Source organism: Adiantum capillus-veneris, chromosome 30 (genome assembly GCF_014529385.1).
Source record: "Adiantum capillus-veneris isolate H3 chromosome 30, ASM1452938v2, whole genome shotgun sequence".
Lineage (NCBI taxonomy): Eukaryota > Viridiplantae > Streptophyta > Polypodiopsida > Polypodiales > Pteridaceae > Adiantum > Adiantum capillus-veneris.
In genome coordinates this window covers 91946135-91969354 of record NC_140960.1, presented here as the reverse complement: position 1 = coordinate 91969354, position 23220 = coordinate 91946135, and the positions used below count along the sequence as shown (strand labels likewise).

Genomic DNA, 23220 nt, shown 5'->3' with positions numbered 1-23220 from the left:
CTCTGGTATAATCTACCTGATTGCAAATACATCAAGAATGCACTTTGCAAAACCCTAACCCGTTACCTCTTATGACGCACTTGTATCCTCCAATTGAAAGCACTTTGAGTCGCACACTCTAGCTCTTGCAATTTGTACAAAAAACACTTTGGTGGCTATGAGTCTACAGCCACTTTGCTAGTCAAAATCTGAAACCAACAAAATTTTATCCATTTTTCTTGTAAAATTCATAATACAAATCCAAAATGAATTCTGAAAATACCGTTGTGCTTCTAGTGACTAGAGCTAGCTTTTGTTATAAATATGGTCTCAATCTGTGACAAGGGGACATGGACCGTGATCCATGTACCTTTGTGTAAGAATGAAGTGAAACTTGGCACGCAACTTCCTCTCAGTCCCTTGATCCTTTCTATATGGTTTTTAAAGTGATTTGGATCACTTTAGGTCACCCAAAGACTGTTTGGCAATTTTAAACTTGGAGTACTTTTTCCCTCTTTTGACCCACTTCTTGGAGTTTTTCGACTATCTTGCTTTTGGATATTTTGTTTGTATTGGTCTCTGCTACAAGTCTATATGGTCATTGTTCAAAAAATCAATTCCATTAGATCTGGACCCCGAATTTGGCTTGATGATTACTTTAGTCTAAGTAGTCTACTCCACCACTTATTTTTGGATTTGGAAAATTTTTTGTTGATCAAAAATTTTTTTTTGTGTTTGCTCTATGGTTTTTGACTAGCAACTGGTTTTTTGATGATTTGGTGAAATTTTTGTAGTTTTTTGCTACGGTGCCCTTTGCAAAATTTGTTTCAAATGTTGTCAGCTATCTACTGTTCAAATCTCAGTCCCAGATGGTCAAAATGTACATGGATTGGGATCCATGTTTGACGACATCTGCACATGAAATTTGGTCAGCCATGTGCTTGCACTCTGTAGATGTCAGATTTTCACTTATTTTTAAATTTGGATCTCAAAAAGTTAAAAATACCCAAATTTTGGCTAATTTCCAAGGTTTTTGTGCCTCTTACCCAATTTCTTGATTTGAGTGAGTTTCTAGTCCAATTTTTCTTTAGAATTGTATATTCAGTGATTATGAGCCACCCGGACCCAATGGTATAGTTTTTGCTCAAACAGTCATAGGTGGATATGGCTCACTTTGTATAAAAAGTGTGGACAAAATTTTGCAAATGCAGTTGCAGTTTGAAGGGCTATTTCAGATGCAAAACTGTGGCATGCACGTTTTGGGCATCTAAATTTTGTGAGTTTGCTGCGTTTGCAAAAACTTGATATCTTCTTTTCCGCCTCTTGAAGCACCTGTCAAACAGGTTTGTGAATGCTGTATTTTGGGTAAAATGTAGCGTGCTAAGTTTCCAAAGGCTGGGTGAGTTCGTGCTACATGTAGATTGCAACTTGTGCATAGTGATGTTTGTGGGCCTATGCAAACTCCATCCTTGGGAAATTACTTGTACTTCATGACTTTGATTAATGACTACTCCAAGCATTCATGGATATATCTGTTGAAAGCTAAGTCCGAAGTGTTTATTTGCTTCAAGCAATTTCTTGCTATGGCTGAAAATGTCATGAATGGTACTATGGGCACCCTCCATTCTGATCGAGAGGGGGAGTATATGTCTCATGAATTTAATGCATTTCTGGCTAGTCGTGGGATTAAACACCAATGTATAGTGCCGTATAGGCCTCAACAAAATGGTGTTGTTGAGAGGAAAAATTGGTCTCTTACAGAAATGGCACGATGTATGGTCAAGAGTCAACCTTTACCACATTCTTTTTGGCTTGAGGCCATCATGTGTGCCACTTATGTACTCAATAGGTGTCCTACTAAAGTGTTGCAGTCTATGACTCTATATGAAGCATGGCATGATAGAAAGACATTTATTGAGCACATGCATGTTTTTGGTTGTTTGGCTTATGGTTTAGTGCCACAAGAGCAGCGCAAAAAATTGGATGATAAGGTTGTCAAATGTATTTTGTTTGCTTATAGTGCTAAAAGAAAAGGTTACATGTTGTACCATCCGCAAACAAAGCGTATTTTGGTCTCACATGATGTAGTGTTTGTGGAAGATTGTGTTCAGCCTTTGTTGTCATGTACTAGAGATAGTAATGTAAGCTCACAGGACATTTATGACAGTTTATTGCCTCTTTTTGGTGGTGGAAGTTTGAATGTAAATTCAAATGAGGCAAATGTACAACCTATGGGGGTTTTAGAAAATGTTACAGATCAGCCTATTACTGATGTAGATGTACATGATGTACTTGATGAGGAAAGGCTGAAAATGAGCAGGCTAGAGGTATGCCAAAATGGCTAGTGCATACATTGCGTGACAGTAAATTCGATGTACCTTTTTCTAGTCGTACTCATTCATGCTCTCACCATGCATCTTATGCATCAGATTGTTATGCTTTGGTTGTGCCTAGCTTACATGATGTTGAGGAACCTCTGTCTTTTGATGAAGCACAAAATTCAAAAAATTGGATGGCTGCCATGCAATCAGAATATGATGCACTTATAAAAAATGACACATGGACATTATGTGATTTGCCTCCTGGAAAAAAGGCCATTGATACAAAGTGGGTTTACAAGTCTGGATGGTGAGGTTGATCTCCATAAGGCTCGACTTGTTGCAAACGGCTATGTGCAACAGAAAGGCATAGATTATGAAGAAAATTTTTCTCCCACTTGTCGTCTGACTATTGTTCGTTTTCTACGTGCATGGGCAGCTCATTTTGGTTGGGATGTACATCAATCCGATATTGTTACTGCTTTCTTAAATGGTGACATTTTTTAGGAAGCCTATGTAATGCAGCCTCATGGTTTTGTCAAGAAAGGACAAGAGGACAAAGTGTGCAAATGTAAGATGGCTTTGTATGGGTTGAAGCAATCTCCTTGTGCTTGGTATGAGAAAGCTGACACTCATTTGGTCAAACGAGGCTTCCATAACAGTCCAACAGAAAGCACATTGTATGTCAAGCGTGAGGGCGATGTACTTCTCATTGTTGTTCTTTATGTGGATGATTTGCTGATCACTGATCCCAATGAGGCACATATTGCTGAATTTAAGGCTGATTTGAATGTTACTTTCAAGATGAAAGATTTGGGGTTGTTGCATCATTACTTGGGCATACAGTTTAAGCAGTGTGATGGTGGTATTGCCTGTGTCACAAAAGTTACATAGAGACATTGCTATGTAAGTTTGGACTTGAGGATTGCAAACCTATTGCCACTCCCATGGAAACAACAAACTGTTTCCATGGGAGCCAACATCAAACTACTGTTGGCTACCTCATTTATATATGCAACATGAGGCCGGATATTTAGTTTGCAGTCTCACAAGTCAGCAGATTTATGCATAGCCGAGGGTCTAAGAATTGGCAGGCAATCAAGAGGATTTTTCACTACTTGAGTGTCACTTTGCATCTTGGCTTCTTTTATCCCAAGGGGGGATCATTGCCGCTAGATTTACATGCTTTTTCGGACTCAGATTGGGCCGGTTGTTATGACATAGGAGTTTCCACAAGTGGTTTTTATTTCATGCTTGGTAGTTCATGTATTTCATAGTTGAGCAAGTTGCAATCTATTGTGGCCGCTTCCAGTTGTGAGGTTGCGTACATGGCAGTATTCATAGCTACGGTTGAGTGTGTATGGCTCAGACGCCTTATGACTGACTTGGGTGTTGGACAAGACATTCCCAACATCATCTACACTAACAATCAGAGCGCATTGGCAGTTACAAGGAACCTAGTTTTTCATGCTCGCACAAAGCATATTGAGGTGCACTACCACTATGTTAGGGAGAGGATCTCAACATGAGAGATCAACTTGGCTTATGTGCCAACGCAGGACAACCTTGCAGATCTATTCACAAAGGCATTGTCTCAAGAGAAGTTCGAAGCTTTCCGCAAAGCTTTGGGCTTGCTCCCCTTTGCGGACTGATCTTGTCCTGAGGGCATGGCACTTCCCTTTACTCTTCGTGCCAGCCCTTGTTCACCGCATCACACTCTAGGCGGGATTTGCTACCATATACATGTGGTAGTGATGTGAGTGAACACACACTAGGACCACCAGTGCATTTTTTCCCTCTTTAGGAGGTTTTTCCCCTGTGCATTGTATATACGCTCATCAGTCTAGGGCTATCTATCTTTCCATTGCACACTAAGTAATATACTCTCTGTTGTGCACCTTGAACTTCCTTCATCTTCTCCAAGCTGTGCTCGTTTCCCAGCAACCCTAATTCCAACACAATCGTCAGTTTGAACTCTTGTCTAGAGGTTGGTCCCATCGTCTACAATCCCAATTGAGCCAACGAAATCCTCTCATCTACTCTTCACCTTCTTGCACCAATTTGTGGAGCTACAAGTGTGGTAGTCCTTCCAGCTACCTTTGGGGAGGTACCCTTACTACCAATTGTGGCAAAGCAGTTCAAAGAGAATCGTTCTACATGTGGCAAATGTGGAAAGTCTTTGAAGATGTGTTCATGTTGTTCGAGTTGGACAGAGGTCGGCATATGGTGATTGGTGTAAAATGTTCAAGGCGTGCACTATGTATGTCTCTAGAGGCTCTTTCGTGACACCCTAGTGGATTCAAGTTTAATTTGCTAGAAACAATGCCGATCGACCTTATGATGAAAAGGCTCTCCACCTTTGAGCATGACTCTTTTTAATAAGCAATTTCGCTATGATTGCATGAAAATATTAGATACTTTGACACTTGCTCTTGAGAAGGCCTATCATGAAAGTGCCAGGCATATGCAGACCTAAACCCCTAAGAAAGGATGGAAATGGTTGGCACTGAAACTTGTGAGTATTGCAAAAAAAAAACGAGAGCCAGTACCATATTTTCAATAGCAAGTATGTATTTAAGAAGTAACAATTAAAAATAAGAATTGTGAGGCGTTTGAAACTATTTTTGCAAGGAAATAGCACATCTACTTTTAGCGACATGATTTGTGTATGCTTATCTAGCTACGAGTTGATATGCTGCAAGGTGTAGGGAATGGTCATGCAGTGACCATTCCCTGAAATAACGGGCGACCACATGGCGACCGGCGGAGGCCAGGAGCCATGGTGGGAGCACGTTTTTCAAGGAATGGTCACTGCACGACCATTCCCGGCCGTCACAAGTTGGGGGGAGGGGGGCCAGCTAGTGTGCACTACTGATTCTAACTGCTAAGGTAGCAAGAGTGTAGAACAGTCGACAATGCAGACAACAACAAAAATATTCCATGCGCTGATGTGGCAGCAGTTCTAGCCGCTGAGGTGTCACATTGTCGTTGGAGCAGTTGGACTTGCAATAAGGTTGCAAAGTGTCTGACATCCATCGGCTGTAGCAAGTTTTTCTGCAATTTAATGGACAGTAGATTGTCGGTCCACAATGCATGCCCCCTGACCCACAACTGTGACGGATCGATCATTAGACTCTATCGTAACTGATTTTTGATGGGCACCCTTGCCGTTCAAAAATAGGCAAAGCACCCCAAAGAGATAAAATGGATGTAAAAAAGAAATCATGGATCATCTCTGTTCGTGAAAAGAGACATGGATGACCATTTTGATAATGATGGAATTATGTGGGATCATGTTGATGAGTTTGAGGATTTCTTGAAAAGTAAGAGTGGTAATGGCTTGGATACTACAACAAACTCTTGTTTTCAATTGTCTGAATAGTCGAAGTCGCTTACGTTTAATTTGAGAGCTCAGCCGCTATGCATGTGTAGCATCATGCTTTCTAGATCAATACCATCAAGGCCCTCCGGCCTCCATTGCATGGCATCATGATCCTTGCCCAAATAAATTGTTGAGATGTCGAGCTCTACACCTTGAGCTTGCATCCACTACGGGTCTTGGCCGTTTACGGCAGGTGACCGACACGGAGGATCTCTGCCAGTGATTCTACAGCTGGACTACACTTATAGTGCCAGCCTAGTACGCTTCTAGCGAGTTCACACTTAGTGACCGCATGTACATATGTGCTACTTTTCAGCTTAAGCACTTAGTCATTTTGTACTCTCTTTTCTGTGAAGAAGAAGAAGAAGCTTTCCATCTCTGTGTGCTTTGTGCTTGTCTTGTGTAGCTCTCTTGCATCCTCATTCTTTACATGGTATCAGAGCCTGGTGCAGGCAAGAGAGGCTAAGAGAGCAAGAGCATCACAATCCCTTCGTTCGCAATCCACGACTAGATGCCGAAGGTGCCTCGCGCAGCGAAAAAAATTTTAGGGGTTTTTCGCACAAGTTTCTGAACAGGTCTCCAAAGTGCAGTATACAGAGATTTACTGTACAAGTACAGTGGTTGTGAAGCGCTTGATTGTGGACACTCGTTGAGTGTAGAAAGCGTTACAGGAACCACGATAGCAGGTTCAGCAGATTTGCAGGTTTTTCTAGATTGCAGCTATTTTGTCTTAGTGCTTCAAGATGTCTGACGGTTTCAGTCAGATTGTTACTGAGAAGCTTGAGAAAAATAACTACCTTGCATGGAAGTTCAGAATAACAAATTTCCTAAAAGGAAAAGGTTATTGGGACTATGTAGAAGGAGACAATGAAAAGGAACCAGAGATTCCCGAGGTAAATGCTACAGCAGAACAAAGGAAAGCTTTGAGGGACTGGCAACAAGGCCAGAGCAAAGTGATGTATTGGCTGTCTATGAGCATCACAGATGGCATGATGGGCTATCTACAGGATGCTGAAACCCCCGCCATTGCATGGAGAAACTTAGGCAGAGTGTTCGAGGTGAACACCAAGGCCAGGAAGCTTCAACTAAAGTCGGAGCTAAATCAGGTTAAGAGGAACAACCTCTCAATCAATGATTATGCCTTGAAGATCAAGAGTATCATTGAGGCTCTTGGATCTATTAAAGTCTCAGTGGAAGACGATGACATTGTCCGTGCATGCTTGGATGGTCTAGGAGATGAGTATGTACATTTTAGGTCTTCCATGAATACAAGAGACGACATCCCCGTGTTCCAAGATTTGATTTCTATGCTTATTCTTGAGGAGAAGAACCTTGACACATCTTCTTCTCATGGCAGAAATAATTCTGAATAGGCCTTCTATTCTAACTCCAACAGAGGTAGAGGTAGAGGTCGTGGTCGAGGCCCAAGGGGTTGCAGGGGCCAATTTCTGGAAGGTCAATCAAATCAAAACAATACAGGTGGCAGGGGAAACCAGTTTCAAGGCAGGGGGAGTCAAAGAGGTCGTGGTGCAGGATCAAGCAGGCAGCAACATACTCCAGATACTAGAGAATGTTGGACTTGTGGTGAAAGAGGTCACATGTCACGTGACTGTCTAAAGGGAAAAGCAAGTAAAAAGAGAGAACAGGGCAACTATGCATCTACTAGCAGAGATGCAGATGACAGCAAAAACGAGCGCATGTTTGTTATGTAGCATGTAATGAATACAATGACTGCAGAGAATTCCACCCAAGATGATGTTTGGTATGTGGATTCAGGTGCCTCTAATCACATGACGTCTCGTGGAGAGTGGTTTAGAGATATGCGCAAACCAGATGTGTCAGGCTATGTGCAGACAGGAGATGACACAGCTCACCCCATTGCTCATGTAGGGGACATACCTCTAAATACGAAGAGTGGGAAATCAAAGTACTTAGCAGATGTACTTCATGTCCCAAACATTACAAAGAATCTTGTTTCTGTTGGACACATGGTTGAGCAGGGTTTGCAGGTTCGCTTCAATCCAAATGGCTGTTATGTAGAAGATTTCCAGAATGGCTGTAAGATGATCACAGAGGGCAAATGTGTGGGCAGAATGTTTACGCTGAATGTAGACATGCCTGAGGTAAAAGCTGCATTATTTGCACAGGGCACAGGTGTTGTGGCTGATGTTGACATTTGGCACAAACGCATTGGCCATGTCAATGAGCAGAGATTGCGCAGCATGCAATCAAAACAGATTGTAAAAGGTTTGCCCAAATTCAAGGTGGATGGTATGCATAAAGTGTGTGCAGCATGCCAGTTTGGAAAACAGTCAAAGGGCTCATTTCCACATGAGCGCAATGTATGTAAAAGGCCACTTGAAGTGGTGCACACAGATGTTTGGGGTCCAACCGATATTGCAAGTATACATGGTTGCAGGTATTATGTCTCTTTCATTGATGACCATACAAGGAAAGTATGGGTCTACTTCATGCGTAACAAAGTGAAGTGTTTGGTCACTTTCAAGACTTCAAAGTCATGATTGAGAAGGAGACAGATATGCAAATCAAGACATTGAGGTCAGATGGAGGGGGAGAGTACTTCTCCAATGATTTTTCAGATTTTCTGCGAATGCATGGTATACACAGGCAGTTTACATGCAGATATACTCCACAGCAGAATGGGGTCGCAGAAAGGAAAAACAGGCACATTGCAGAGGTTGCACGTGCATTGATGAATGAGAAGAACATGCCTCATCATTTCTGGGCTGAAGCTGTAAATACAGCTGTGTACATTATGAACAGGACACCTACAGCTGCGGTGCATGATGTAACACCTGAGGAAAAGTTCACAGGTACAAAGCCTGATTTGGCACACTTGAAAGTGTTTGGCTGCATAGCTTACGTGCATGTACCAGATGAGTTGCGTAGGAAATTGGATCCTAAAGCAGAGAAATGTATTCTTGTGGGATATTCCCTTGAACAAAAGGGGTACAGGTGCTACAATCCTACTACACGAGAATTACGAGTGAGCAGAGATGTAGTCTTTGATGAGATGAGCAGCTGGTACAGTAATGCACATGGCACTATTGGGGCTGATGTAAAAGATGATGTGGTTGTACAAAATGTGAGGCCACAGTCACAGGTTTTGAGTGGACCACAAGAGTCCTCTTCTCGTGGCTCTGTTGAGAAACCATGGAATGGTAGACTACGTACGCAGGTTACTCCACCAACAAGTACAGGGAATGTATCACGAAAAGGAAAGGAAAAGGTTGATGAACCTCCCTTTATGGTTGATGCATCATCAGGTTTTTCACATGTAGACATGGATTCAGATGGTTCTGAACAAAGTCTTGATGAGGAATTTGGAATTCCGGCTGTCAGGACACCTGGTGTAAGGAAAGTACAAGAAGATGCTAGAGGGCAAAGGAGTGACCAAGGATCGCGCAGATCTAATAGAGTCAGAAATCCAGTTCAGAAATTGACTTATGATGGGTATCTAGCGCATCACCAAGCCTACATGGCTAAGGTGATACAGGATGTGGAGCCCACATGTTTTGAGGATGCAGTTGGAAATGTGCATTGGGATGATGCAATGAATGAAGAGATGGCTGCATTGGAAGCAAATGACACATGGGAGTTGGTGCCATTGCCAAGTGGCAAGAAAGCTATTGGCTGTAAATGGGTGTATAAAACCAAGCATAAGGCTGATGGTAACATTGAGCGTCACAAGGCAAGGCTGGTCGCAAAGGGTTATGCACAGACGTATGGCATAGACTATGAGGAGACCTTTGCTCCAGTGGCAAAGATGACGACTGTGAGAGCTGTCATAGCAATGGCTGCATCTAGAGGATGGATTATGCATCAAATGGATGTAAAGAATGCCTTCTTGAATGGTGAGTTGCAAGAGGAAGTGTATATGGATCAGCCACCTGGTTATGTCGATCCAGGTTACCCAGATTATGTATGCAGACTTCTCAAAGCTTTGTATGGTTTGAAGCAGGGCTCTAGAGCATGGTATGACAGGATTGCCAAGTATCTTGTCAATATTGGTTTTAGGAGAGCTCATGCTGATCATTCACTCTATGTACGTGAGAGTGATGTGGGGATTGTGGTCATTACCATATATGTAGATGACCTTATTATTGTTGGTGACAATGCTATGGAGATTGACCATGTGAAGGGTCTTCTCAAACAGGAGTTTGAAATGAAAGATTTGGGCGAGTTGCGCTACTTTCTTGGCATTGAGGTGATCAGGACTCCAGAGGGTGTATGGCTGTCACAGAGACAATATGCTTTGGACATGTTGTCAAAGTATGGTATGGCTGATTGTAAGCCGATTTCCATTCCCTTGGATGTGAATGCAAAGCTGAGTGCAGAGAAGGGTGATGTTGTTGAGGATGTCAATATGTACAGGAAGATGGTGGGTAGTCTAATCTACTTGACTATCACAAGGCTAGACTTGAGCTACACAGTAGGCTTGGAGAGTCAATTCATGCAGCTTCCGAGGAAGCCACATTTGGATGGAGTACGACGCACACTTAGGTATGTGCAAGGGACTCTTGACTACGCATTGTTCTATGCAGCAGATGCACCATTAGCATTGTATGGGTATACAGATGCAGATTGGGCAGGTAGCATTGTTGACAAGAGATCTACGAGTGGCTTCATGTTCTCTTTTGGGAGTGCTGCTGTTACTTGGAGCAGCAAAAAGCAGCCTACGGTTGCTTTATCGAGCACAGAGGCCGAGTACAGAGGTGCAACAGTTGCGGCGTGCGAGGTAGCTTGGCTACGCACATTACTTGAGGACTTGGGAGTGCAGGTGGACCAACAGATTGTCATTCATTGTGACAACCTCAGCAGCATGCAGTTGGCTAGGAACCCAGTGTTCCATGCTAGGACCAAACACATAGAGGTCCATTACCACTACGTTCGAGAGCGAGTGTTGGCGGGCGACATCGACTTGGTCTACGTCAGCACAGAGGAGCAGATAGTGGATATCTTTACCGATAGCGGATATCTTTACCAAGGCCCTCGGAGCTGAGAAGCTTCGACGTTTCCGGACTATGCTTGGACTCTGCGACATGCAGAGCTCGAGGGGGAGTGTTGAGATGTCGAGCTCTACACCTTGAGCTGGCATCCACTACGGGTCTTGGCCGCTTACGGCAGGTGACCGACACGGAGGATCTCTGCCAGTGATTCTACAGCTGGACTACACTTATAGTGCCAGCCTAGTACGCTTCTAGCGAGTTCACACTTAGTGACCGCATGTACATATGTGCTACTTTTCAGCTTAAGCACTTAGTCATTTTGTACTCTCTTTTCTGTGAAGAAGAAGAAGAAGCTTTCCATCTCTGTGTGCTTTGTGCTTGTCTTGTGTAGCTCTCTTGCATCCTCATTCTTTACATAAATAACATCATTCATGTGGGGCTGGCCTTACCTAGTCAACACCATCGTGGGCCCTCATTGTCTATCATTCATTAGATAGAGGCACTTACTAGAATAGTTTCCTTTTTGCATAGCTTATGGGATATTACCATAGAAAGATAGGCCATACTGGCCCTTAAGTCCTCCATACAATTAGCTTTATAGGGGGACACATCATGCTGGTATGCACGGATATCCTCATGGTTCTAGATACATCGCTTTAGCATGGACAACTTGCCTCCCTTCCAATACTAGGCTTGATGCACCATGGAGGCACCATGGATGCCTCTGACACGGGTGGAGATTATGAGACTCATTCGCCAAGACCTGACCTAGTTGGACATGGATAGAGCTGACACAAGAGTTGGGCACGAAGATGGCTTTCTATAGAGAGCATCTTCTCCAACTCCCAAGGGATGGGTTTTTGATTTGACCCAACTATATAGATACACACCTATCTCATGGTTACTATATGCCATTGGTAAGATACAAACATCTTCACACCAGTTTGAGATTGAGACTGGTAGATTAAAGACCACAAAAAAAAGGGAAAATTACCAATTACCCCTCAAATTTGTGGAAATTCCCAAAATACCCTTGTATCTATTTTAGTTGGATTGTTCACGATTTCCTAATCTTTATTCTTTTTTGACAATGAAGATCCATTGTTTAGTGCTTAGCATGTAATTTGTCACAAATTACCTCCCAAAAAAAGACAATTATGTCTAAAAATAATGAAGCAATTCATCTCCAAAGCCTACATAACCAGCTCAAATTCTAGTTTTAGTATCTTGTATTGATAGACAATCAATCTTCTTGTGAAAAGCTACAATTTTTTTTTCTTTGGATAAATTTACTCTCACAACCAGCGGTATTTTGGGAATTTTGGAAAATTTGAAGGGTATTTTGGGAATTTTTGACAAACTATAAGGGATACATTGGGAATTTTTGAAATTTGAGGGGTATGATGGGAATTTTCACAAATTAGAGGGGTATTTTGGTAATTTTCCCAAAAAAAAAAGGGGGGGGGGGTCGTACTCGTTATATATCGGGCAAATTACCAAAATACCCCTCTAATTTGATGAAATTCCCAAAATGCCCCTCGTATTTTCAAAATTCCCAATCTGCCCATAAAATACACCTAAAATTTCCCAAAATACCCTTAAATAATTTGAAAATTCCCAAGATACCCCCAAGTCCTAAATTAAGCAAATCGGAGAGAAAATCGTTCATATGCATTCAAGCTTTCGACAACCAATGAAGGCAAGTCAAATCTCCGCTACATATACAACAAAATCGCAAGGAAAATGTGGTATGGCTTCCTCATACAAAATGAAGCCAAATCTTTGCTATAATCGGAAAGAAAATCTCTCACATGCTGAGAGTAATGCATTCAAGCTTTCAACACAAAATGAAGACAAGTCAAATCTTCGCTACATATAGAGAAAATCGCAAGGAAAATGTGGTATGGCTTTCTAATACAAAATGAAGCCAAATCCCCACTATAATCGGAAAGAAAGTTCCTCCCACGCATTGTGACTTTCCCACACAAAATGAAGCCACATCCCAGCTACATATTGAATCTGCAATTGGAGCTTTGCAAGAACGCTCATTGTGGCCAAGACCACCACAACGTGAGCATGTGAAAATACGCTTTTCCTTGAAGCGATCCTCAGTTCTAATACGAAGTTTTCTAGGACGCCCAGGTGGCCTACGTGTGGCAGGTGGTTTCAATTGATCACTAGCATCTTCACTTGCATCCACAATTGGACTTATGACACCACTATAAGTGTTACAATAGGCCTGCAAAGCATATGCCTTATGTACATACGATTGAACACACTCTCTCTTGAACAGAATAGCTGCAATAGCATGAGCACATGGAATTTCAAATGTTTGCCACTTATTACATGAGCATGACCTTGTACATACATCAACTACACATGTTTTTGTACTTGTCAAGATCTCAAAAACCATATCACTAGAGGGAAAGATTCGATATTGCCGAGCACTATTTCCAACCTCACGCAAATTCTTCTCTATGTTTGCAACCAATGCAAACTGTGCTCTATCTCCTAAAGACTCACATGCCTTCTTTCCCTCCATTCCACGTGCATAGAACCAAGCTGCTAATTGGCGACGAATGATATCAAGCATAGATATGATAGGCTTATCTCTAACCTCAAGCAACCATGCATTCAATGACTCAGCAATGTTGGATGTAAGATGCCCATAACGCTTTCCTTTAAAGTGTGTCGTCGCCCAATGAGAAGGGGGTGAAGTAGTCAATAAGTAGTCCGTCGTGGCAGGACTTATAACTCTCATCCCTTGGATAGCCGTGTCATAGTCGCTCATAGTGTTGGCATAAGCTGCTACCCAAAACAACCGAATAAATTCTCCATTGTTGCATTTCTTCTTGAGATTAGCATCCAAATGGCGCATACAATATGCATGCTCACATCCTGGAAAGACAAGCTCCACTGCTGGGAGAAGACCTTTTTGCTTGTCTGATACAAAAGTAATTGCATTGACGCTCGCCATACAATCATGTACATTTTGCAAAAACCATACCCAATTGTCTTCATTTTCTGCATCTACAACACCAAATGCTATCGGAAACAAGCCCCCCATAGCATCAATCCCTGTGGTTGTCAACAAATCACCAAGATATTTGCTTGTCAAGAATGTGCCATCCAACCCAATAAAGTCACGACAATGCGTGAAACCAGTGATGCATGCTCCGAACGCAAGAAACATTCAAAAAAAATGACCTTCAGTGGTTTTCTGCAAATGGGCTACAGTGCCCGGATTGCTAGCCACAAGCTTGTCGCAATAAGACTAAAGCTTTCCATAAGATTTTGCATGATCACCATGAATAATACCCAAAGCAAGTTGCTTTGCCTTCCAAGCAATCTTGTACAAAATTGACACTCCAACTTCTCGACGCAAATCGGCCATGAGCTCCTTTGGCCTATACATTGGATGGTCTCGAAGTTTCTCTACGTACCTTGTTGCAACCTATTCAGCAGTGGCTTCCTTGTTTCCAAGTTGTGAAGCACCACCACAAGTGTGCTCATCATGAAATGCCTTGACCATACACCCAGGTCCACCAGAGACCAAACACGCATGCAAGCGCCACATGCATCCCTCTGCCTTGCATACAACGGTATATCTGGATCGATCACGCTTAGCATGCCTAAGCTCCACATGAGACTTGATTGCTTGTTCTTGAACCTTTGAACGAAGCACATCAAGAGATTCAAATTGAGCACCAAGAGAAAGAGTTGCAGACATGGTAGCATTATTCTCCGATGTATTTGCATTACTCTCAGCCATGGTTGCCCTCTTGTGTGTACCCGCAATACCACACTTCTTTACATACAAACAATAACGAGCTCTTGCATCAATCTGTATCTTGCACTATGCGGATGGACATTTGCCTTGCACATAGCCATTCGCATACATCGCACAAAAGGCTCCCAACTAGTCTGTGGAGAGAGATGCACTGAAGACTCCCTCGTTTTTGTGACCTGTCGACCTCAAGGCCCGCCGTGTAAGCAGACAATGGCCTGCGTTGCTGTGACTGAGAGTTGGCTGCCTGCGTTGCTGAGACTCAGAGCTGGCGAGGCGACAATTTTCCTGCGCGACAGTTTCGGTGTTGCTCGCTGTTTTTTTCAACAGTTTCGGACGAAACCGTATACTGAGAGAATACGAGGGGCTTTTTGGGAATTCTGAAAATACGAGGGGCGAATGGGGAATTTCGGCAAATTGGAAGGGTATTTTGGTAATTTACCCTTTATATTTGCAAGGGTCACGGTGTGTAAATTTAGAGGCTGTGCGACACTTTTTTGCAGGTTTTGCGAAAAGTGAAAAGTGAACTTACAAAGGGCGGCGGGAACGCTGATCAGCTAAAAAAGCAGACGGCTGCCCTTATTTAAAAGCAGTTATACAAGCTTTAGCGAAGTCTCTCTCTCTCTGATCTCTCTCTAGCGGCCATGGCTGACGTCAAAGTGGAAGGCTACGCTGCTCAAGACTCGTCAGGCCATCTAGCGCCCTTCCTCTTCACGCGCAGGTAATCTCTCCTCGCTTACGTGTGTGTGTGTGTGTGTCTGTTACAAGAAGTTTTGGACAAATTCCCACATTGTGACTTACCTGAACATCATGAGCTTTTGTGAGAGAGGCACCGCATACCTAGCTAGGTACGATTGCGGACAGGGGACCGCCAGCCGGGGGGGGGGGGGGGGGGGGGGTTGCTTCCCTGCCCCCCAATCGTACCTAGCTAGGTATGCGGTGCCTCTTGAGCAGAAGCTCATGATTTTATGCATTGTATGAAAAACACTGAAAAAGACTCTGTTTTCCTACATGAGAAAATTTCTAAATCTTCTTGTGTGGTGTGCGAGAAAGAGAGAGAGGGCGGGAAAGCAATTGAGCAATTTCATTTTAATTTCGTAGAAAATTTATGGACTAAATAGTATATAGAATAATGATAATGGAAAGTGCATATTTGGTGAATCAGGGCAACAGGACCCAAGGATGTGACTTTCAAGATTTCCTATTGCGGAATTTGCCACTCCGACTTGCATCAAATCCGGGATGAGTGGGGAGGCTCCATCTTTCCCATGGTTCCAGGGTAAGGGCTCTTGTTACTTTTAAGGTGATTTCTAACACACACACACACACACACACACACACACATAGACTCAACTGCTTATTTCAATATGGTATTCAGACATGAACTTGTGGGAGTCGTCACCGAAGTCGGCGCCGAAGTTACACGATTTAAAGTGGGCGACCATGTGGGTGTTGGATGCATGGTGTCCTCTTGTGGTAAATGCGATGCATATGAGAAAAAGGTTGAACAGTATTGCTCAAGAACCGTTTGGACATACAATTCCCTTGATGCCCAAGGAAAGCCCACCAATGGTGGTTACTCAACACTCATGGTGGCCGATGAAAAGTAAGTATATGCTCTAGTTTCTCCTCAGGTAGTTCCAATAACAAGTTTGCGTTTATTTTGGAAAAATCCGGCCATGTTCAACTGCCGCGGAGGTTGCACTTATAAGAAACCATCTATATCACGTGCATTCAAATGGTATTAAAAACACCCCTGCACTTACTATGCATTAATTCTTTCTTTTGACACAATTATATATCAATTGAAATTTTATCATTTTTGTGAGCTTCATATTGCTCATTCTCTTGAGTATGTGCAAGCACTAAACCTATTTTCTTGTGGAAACTTGAATTTACTAGGTTTGTTTTGCGAATTCCGGATAGCTTGCCCTTAGATGGAGCGGCACCCTTGCTATGTGCAGGAGTGACGGTATATAGTCCCATGTGTTACTTTGGTATGACAGAGAAAGGCAAGCACTTTGGAGTTGTGGGACTGGGTGGCCTTGGCCACATGGCAGTCAAGTTTGGCAAAGCTTTTGGCATGGAGGTTACAGTTATTAGCACTTCCCCAAGGAAGAAAACAGAAGCCATTGACATTCTCGGAGCTGATCACTTTCTCGTTAGCACAGATAAGGATGCAATGAAGGTGAGCAAGTCCCACTATCTCTATTTTGTAGCTCATGAGTTTATGAAGTGTAGGTTGTATGCATGGGTGTAGGGCAAACAATGTAGGTTGTGTAGCTCACTCATGTGTACATATTTCTTGTGAGATCTATTGAAAATGTGTGCACTTGCTACTATCTCTCCATGTGTGTATGTGCGTGCACATGTGTACGGACGTACATTGCATTTATGGCGACTTCACACTTGCATGTGCACATGCAAGAGTCCCACACATCATGGACACACTCAAATATGTCTCATCTATTGAGGAGCCCACTCACAAGAAGATTTAGAAATTTTCTCATGTGGGAAAATAGAGTCTTTTTCAGTGTTTTTCATACAATGCATAACATCATGAGCTTCTGCTCGAGAGGCACCGCATACCTAGCTAGGTACGATTGGGGGCAGGTAACCACCGGGCCCCCCACCAGGCCGGCGGTCCCCTGTCCCCAATCGTACCTAGCTAGGTATGCGGTGCCTCCCTCACAGAAGCTCATGATGTTCAGGTAAGTCACAGTGTGGGAATTATTGTGAGAATTTGTTCAAAACTTCTTGTGACTATTGCCTTGTGTACTAACTACTACTTACTTTTCACTTTCAGAAAGCTACCAAGAGCCTAGACTACATAATTGATACAGTATCAGCTGTTCATGCATTGGAGCCTCTTCTCGATCTACTTACTGTGAATGGAAAGCTAGTTCTCGTTGGCATTCCGGAGAAACCATTGCAAATGCAACCCAAAGCTGTTATATTTGGTAAGTAGCTCCTTATGTTAGAACATCGGTGGGACGATTATGTTTGCAACATTAGGTAGTTATTCACTAAGAGTAAATTTCTTGCATAACCATAAATCAACAATCTCTCTCATTCAAAGTCCATGTATTACTATTAGTATGGCTAAACTATATGTTGGTTCTTACATATGGCATGCTATTGTATATTTTATGCTTAATAGCTTATGATATGCAGATTTGTATTGACTGATTACCATGGTTTTCATGACACATAGGTCGACGATTTGTGGGAGGTAGCTTGATTGGTGGCGTTGAAGAGACTCAAAAAATGCTAGACTTTTGTGCAGAGAAAAGAATCACTTCCACTATTGAGAAGATACCGATGCACTATGTGAACACGGCGATGGAAAGACTTGCCAAATCTGATGTGAAGTACCGATTTGTGATTGATCTCGAAACCTTCCACAATTCGACCTAAAGGATGGATTAGCTTAGACTAATTAGCTAACATATTTTTTTCCAAAATGCATTACTAACTGTAGGTTTATTTAAGGTGCACTCCAAGAAAGACAATTAGATTTTGTTTTAGTGACCTCATCTTACAGGACCCCATGGTATAGCAAGTCCTTTCTTATAGAATGACCTCATTCTTTGTAATTCATGCCTTAATTAATCCTTGTGATCTAACAAGTTGTTAATTCCTTCTCTTCACTAATCCCAATTATAAATTCCAAGTTTTAATTGATTGGCACTTCTTAAAGAGTTTCCTTTTTTATTTTCTTACAAAAGATATTCTCTCTCAAATAATTCATATTGAAACTCATTTATATAATGAAGATTACTTGTTTGAAGGTCTAACAAAAATTGTGCATATATTTTAGCCTCATTTTAGCACCCATTATATGATGTAAATGCAATAACACCGAACTGGTACAATGCATGATGGAGCAAAAACAAAAGCATGTAGCAAAGTCTGCATTCAGTGGACGCCATGCAGTGTGCCGGCTGGCCGTGGAGGTCAAGGCCTAGCTCTTCTCGGCCTCCGGTCAGCCAAAAAGTGCAATCCACGTGGGCTCACGCCCCTGTCTTCAGCGGATGGCCGGTGTTACGGCACATTACAAGAGAGATGTTTGCGAGGCAAAGGTGGAGGAGGAGCGAAAGACGGGGAATTAACAACTTGTTAATTCCAATCAAAAACTTGGCAAAGGTGGAGGAGGATCGGCTAGAGGAGGTGCAGCAAGTGGCGAGGTCGTGGTGGGAGACAAAACCTGGGCTCTGGACTTGGCTGCATAGCCACAGGAGGCTGTGTGTGTCGTGTCGTCTCGGTAGCGATGATGTCCTCACGTCTGCGACTTCCTCTAGTCCTCGGTTGTGTGTTGCAGCAAACCACCCAAAATACATGATCTAGGCGTAATCACTTTGAGTAGCGGCCCTACTGCCATGATCTCCCCTTCCATTGCAGGTATTGAAACTTCTTGTTGTCTTCTCTCTCTCTTCTCTACCTATCTCTTAGGGTGCGCACATGCAGTGTGCCCGGCGTCTTAAACGGTGAAAAAAGAGTGATGGCCCACTGCCAGCGTTACACCACCTGCCCGTTTGAATCGCAGAAGCCATCGGCGGCTCACCCTTGCGATCGGAACTGAGAGGGGCTCATCCTAACGGTCACTGTCGGTGAAGCACGGGTTGCTTGGCGGGAAGATCCTCCATTGGGTTGTAGCGTTCTGCACTCTGTCAGAAGACATTTTTAGCTCTCTCTTTCTCTTGCTTTCTCTCACTACGACACCTCAAAACCGCTTGCATGTGCTCGGTATGCGACGGTAGCCGTCGGCAGTGCTGGCAACCGTTTTGACACCGGATATTGTGCATGTGCTCAGTCTCTCTCTCGGAACGATGCAAGGAGGCATGGGTTAGTGAGGGCACCAGGCTCGAGCACCTGTAGTTTGTCGGACACTCCTAGAAGAAATCAGGGAGGTCCTTACTTGCTATTCTGCATTGCGAGCATCTATTTGAACAAAATTCTCTGGCTAGAACCTTCACACCATTAGGTAAGGCTTCCCACAAAACCTTCCGTAGTAGAAAAATCTTTATTCCAAGGAGCCATTGTGAACAACAAATGTTCTTTGCAATTGCCACCCATCTTCATTCCATCTATTGCTTGCCCCATTGCTTGTTCGTGGGCCACCGCCATGCTTTCCACCCGAACCTAGATTTGCAAGTTGGTAGCCAACATCTGACCAACCGGCATTCTAAAGCTTCCAGTTGGTCTGTTCCTTTCCAGCTTCGGAAGTTGCTATCCTAAAACTGGCCACGTCGTCCTAGTCCTTTGTTATTGATCTTTCTGGCAATTTCCCTCCAAAAAGGGTTCAAAAGGACACTTCCCGGCTTAGATAGCCAAGGGGACTAGTGAGTTATAGAGTTTTGAAAGTACCTTGTTATCACTCCCAGTGCTCTGCTGCATTTCCATCCTAGCTCGCCCGTTGTGCCCCAAAGTTTCAGGTTAGACCCCGATGGGCAAGCAACTTGTCGTGCATCTCAAGCCCTTTCCACTATCCACCTTGCGAGCATAGTTTGGCATTGTCCATGATGTCCTTTGTCATAATAGCCTATGTATGGCCTTGCTTTGTGATTCCTACCACAAACTTGGCACACAGGGCCTTTGCATGAGTACGTCTAGGGTTCAGGGTCCCGATACCGCCTTGGCCTTGCAATGGATTTCCATCCGACACAATTCCTGGGCATCGAGTATTTAGTGTTGTTTTTCCATATGAATCTTTTCGCCGGTTTCAAGAACTCTTTCCAATTGCATTTGACTAACTTTACTAGCATACCATTGAAGGCTATGTAAGGGAGCATAAAAAAATTCACCACTTTCACTCTGTTCAGGAAAGGAATATCCAAGACCCATTGGAATCTTTGCTTGTAAGTTATGTACACCCCTAGAGGGACCCCACGTGCTGGAAGACATTCATTTTTTACACTATCTCCTCAGTCCACATTGACAGATCAAACGAGTCGTACTTTGAGAGTGAAATCAATCTTGATTTTTAAATATTACACTTCAACCCTGGTGCAATGGAATATGTTTGTACAATCTCCAAGAGCCTCCTAACTGACTTGCAGTGAAGCTTTGAAAAAGATAAGGGAAGCATCCGCAAATAGCTTCGCAAGAAGTTAGTGATTGTTAGGAAGAGACAATCCTTGAATCTCCCCGCTTGCACTAGTGGCTTTGAGCAATGTGAACAAAGGATGAGATTCAATGGTGAACATTAGAGGGACTAGAGGGCAATCCTGCTTGATTGATCTTTTGACCTCGAATGCACGCACAATTCTCTCATTGAATAGAGTTCAAATTGGCTATCAGCACCAAGGGTGCTGACCAAATGACACATCCACTGCCCAAAGCTCGACGATTTCATGAAATCTTCGATGAAAGACCATGTGATAGTGTCATACGGTTTATCTAAATCTATATGCAACAGAATACACTCTTTTTTAGTGAATGTTGCACCCACAATCTCTCATTGAACAGAGTTCAAATTGGCTATCAGCACCAAGTGTGTTGACCAAATGACACATCCACCGCCCAAAGCCCAACGATTTCATGACATCTTCGATGAACGACCATGTGATCGAGTCATAAGATTTATCTAAATCTCATTAGGGCCAATTTGGATGAAATAAGGGTTGTTTAGGGTTTCTCTATTCTTGATCTAAGGGTCAAGGACGAGCCAAAAGTATGGCACTTCTGTAAACGTGTCAAGATCTCCTTCACTTGCTTTTAGAATATTTTGCACTATTTTAGCCATAACTTTTGCATATGAACTCCAAATTTAGTGCTCAAATGGTCCATTGGTGGCACTTGATGAGCTCTATCCAATGAGTACCCATGTTGAATAGTTTTGGTAAGATCTTCATGGCCTTTTTTAGGTTGCCCCTTTTTAGATCCTTACACAACCCTTTTTTAATCCAAATTGGCCCTAATGATATGCAGCAGAATACACTCTTATTTAGTGAATGTTGCATACTCCATGCCGACTATTGCTGCCATAATGTTATCATAGATTGATCTCCCTTGATAAATCCATGTTGGAGGGGAGTGATGACTTTCTCCAGAAGGGGAGAGAGCCAGAGGTCTATGGTTTTGGCAATAATTTTAAAGGCCACTTACATCATAGTAATGGGATGCCAATGTTTAAGTTGGGAGCATCAATTTTTCTGGGGATAGATTTGATGAGACTCCTTTTAATGCTTAAGTCAAGGACTCCATTGCCAGGGTTGGTTAGCCATTCACATGATCAGGGACTTAAAATCATCCCAAAATTCTTTGAAAAACTCAGTACTCAAAACGTCCCATCCCGGGGACTTCTCTTTGCCTAAAGCTTGCAATGTGCAAGATCAGTCCTCCTCAATGAACGCCTTCTCGAAAAGGTTGACATTTGAGGGGAAATCGTTTTTTTGACACTTCCAAGAATATCAGCTCATCCACTTTTGAGGAGCATCTGAGTGGAAAACCGTTTTTTTTACACTTTCAAGAATAGAAGCTCATCCACTTATGAGGAGCGGGCCTCAGGTTGGTCTATGATCTGGTCTTAAGTGATCAAGCATCAGTTGAGCCATTTTATCTCGGTCCTTAACACCATTTCCTTCCTCGAGTGGACAAGGCCCTAATCTCTCTTTACTTTGAGGTCCCTAAAGAAGTGAGCTTGATTAGCCTCCTCCGACTGGAGGAAGGTTTATCTGGATAATATTTTGGCCTTTGTCACCTCCTCGAGTTTTCGGATAGCACCCTTTTATGCTCAGCTTCAGAGACTGACCCTTCGTGTTTTTTAGAGGTTAATAGCTCTACTTTGTCAGAGTTGCTTCAGGTTCTTCTCCCGGTTTTTTTTTTCCTTCTAGGGCCTATAGTTTTGAATGCTTTTTGAATATTCTTGGCGACGATATCCTAGGCCCTAGGGCTTTCTAAATCCAAACCTTTACGAATCTTGCTCATAACTTTCAAGGCCAAGATTTTGAAGAGAGGGTCTTTAAAAAGGTGAGCCCATGCCGTAAGTAACTTCTTATACCCTTGGGGGTAATGACCTTCTCCTTTGTTTTTAACTAACTTCATGTTTAATGGTTGGTGATCTGACAAGCACTATGAAGTCACCACCTTCATTTCGAGCAATGACGACAGTCAATTTGCTTGATGGGAACATTAGCGTCAATCCAGGCGAGATGCCAAGCCCCCATACTGCAGATTGGTGTTGGCGGCTATTCCAAGGGCCCACCTCCCACATGTCCACTAATGCCCACTTCTCACACAAGCTTAGCCATTTGGATATTTTGGATCTAGGTAACATGTTTGATGATCCTACTCTATCATTTTCTTCTACAACATATTAAAGTCTCCCAACGGAATCCATTCCTCTTCAACATGGATGCCTTTCAGGTGCTCCGCTCTCCAAGGGTCCTCTTTTGGGAGCAAGTTAGAAAAGGCTAGAAGCCAGTAGATTGATCTTAAAGCTCTCCATCTATACTCTCTCTATCTCTATACTAATTAAGGTAGAGTTAATTTGGGGATATAGCAAGTTGAGCACTTGGAGAAAGTTGGTTGTCAAACTTGCCCGTTGGATGCCTTTTGTCCCTCTATGTAGCAGGCTTAAAGCAAAGGATGGTGGTACAAAAAAAGGGCCAATTTTTTTTCCACCTGTTTGGTCCTTTGGAGGGAAATTTTTGAGGCCCAAAAGTTTTGGAATTTTTATTTTTTAGCTATAATTGTATCTCAAAAATACAAGTCGTGCAGTTTCACAATGGGCCAGCCCGTTATCGTGTGAGTTCTCCCACCATGAGGACCCCAAAGGACAAG

The 23220-nt window shown here is 42.9% G+C and overlaps 1 protein-coding gene and 1 pseudogene across 1 annotated transcript; one reads left to right on the top strand and one right to left on the bottom strand.

The window, feature by feature from the left end:
• Nucleotides 1–12507: 12507 nt before the first annotated feature.
• On the bottom strand, nucleotides 12508–14659 carry LOC147418398 (uncharacterized; annotated as a pseudogene).
• A 364-nt stretch (nucleotides 14660–15023) lies between these two features.
• Nucleotides 15024–18065, top strand: LOC147418397 (putative mannitol dehydrogenase 1). The gene is made up of 6 exons (XM_086506538.1): nucleotides 15024–15157; nucleotides 15602–15715; nucleotides 15815–16042; nucleotides 16339–16624; nucleotides 17243–17396; nucleotides 17651–18065. Exons 1-6 carry the CDS (start codon nucleotides 15081–15083, stop codon nucleotides 17851–17853), a joined length of 1062 nt encoding a protein of 353 aa, XP_086362664.1. The 5' UTR covers nucleotides 15024–15080; the 3' UTR covers nucleotides 17854–18065.
• Nucleotides 18066–23220: the final 5155 nt, after the last annotated feature.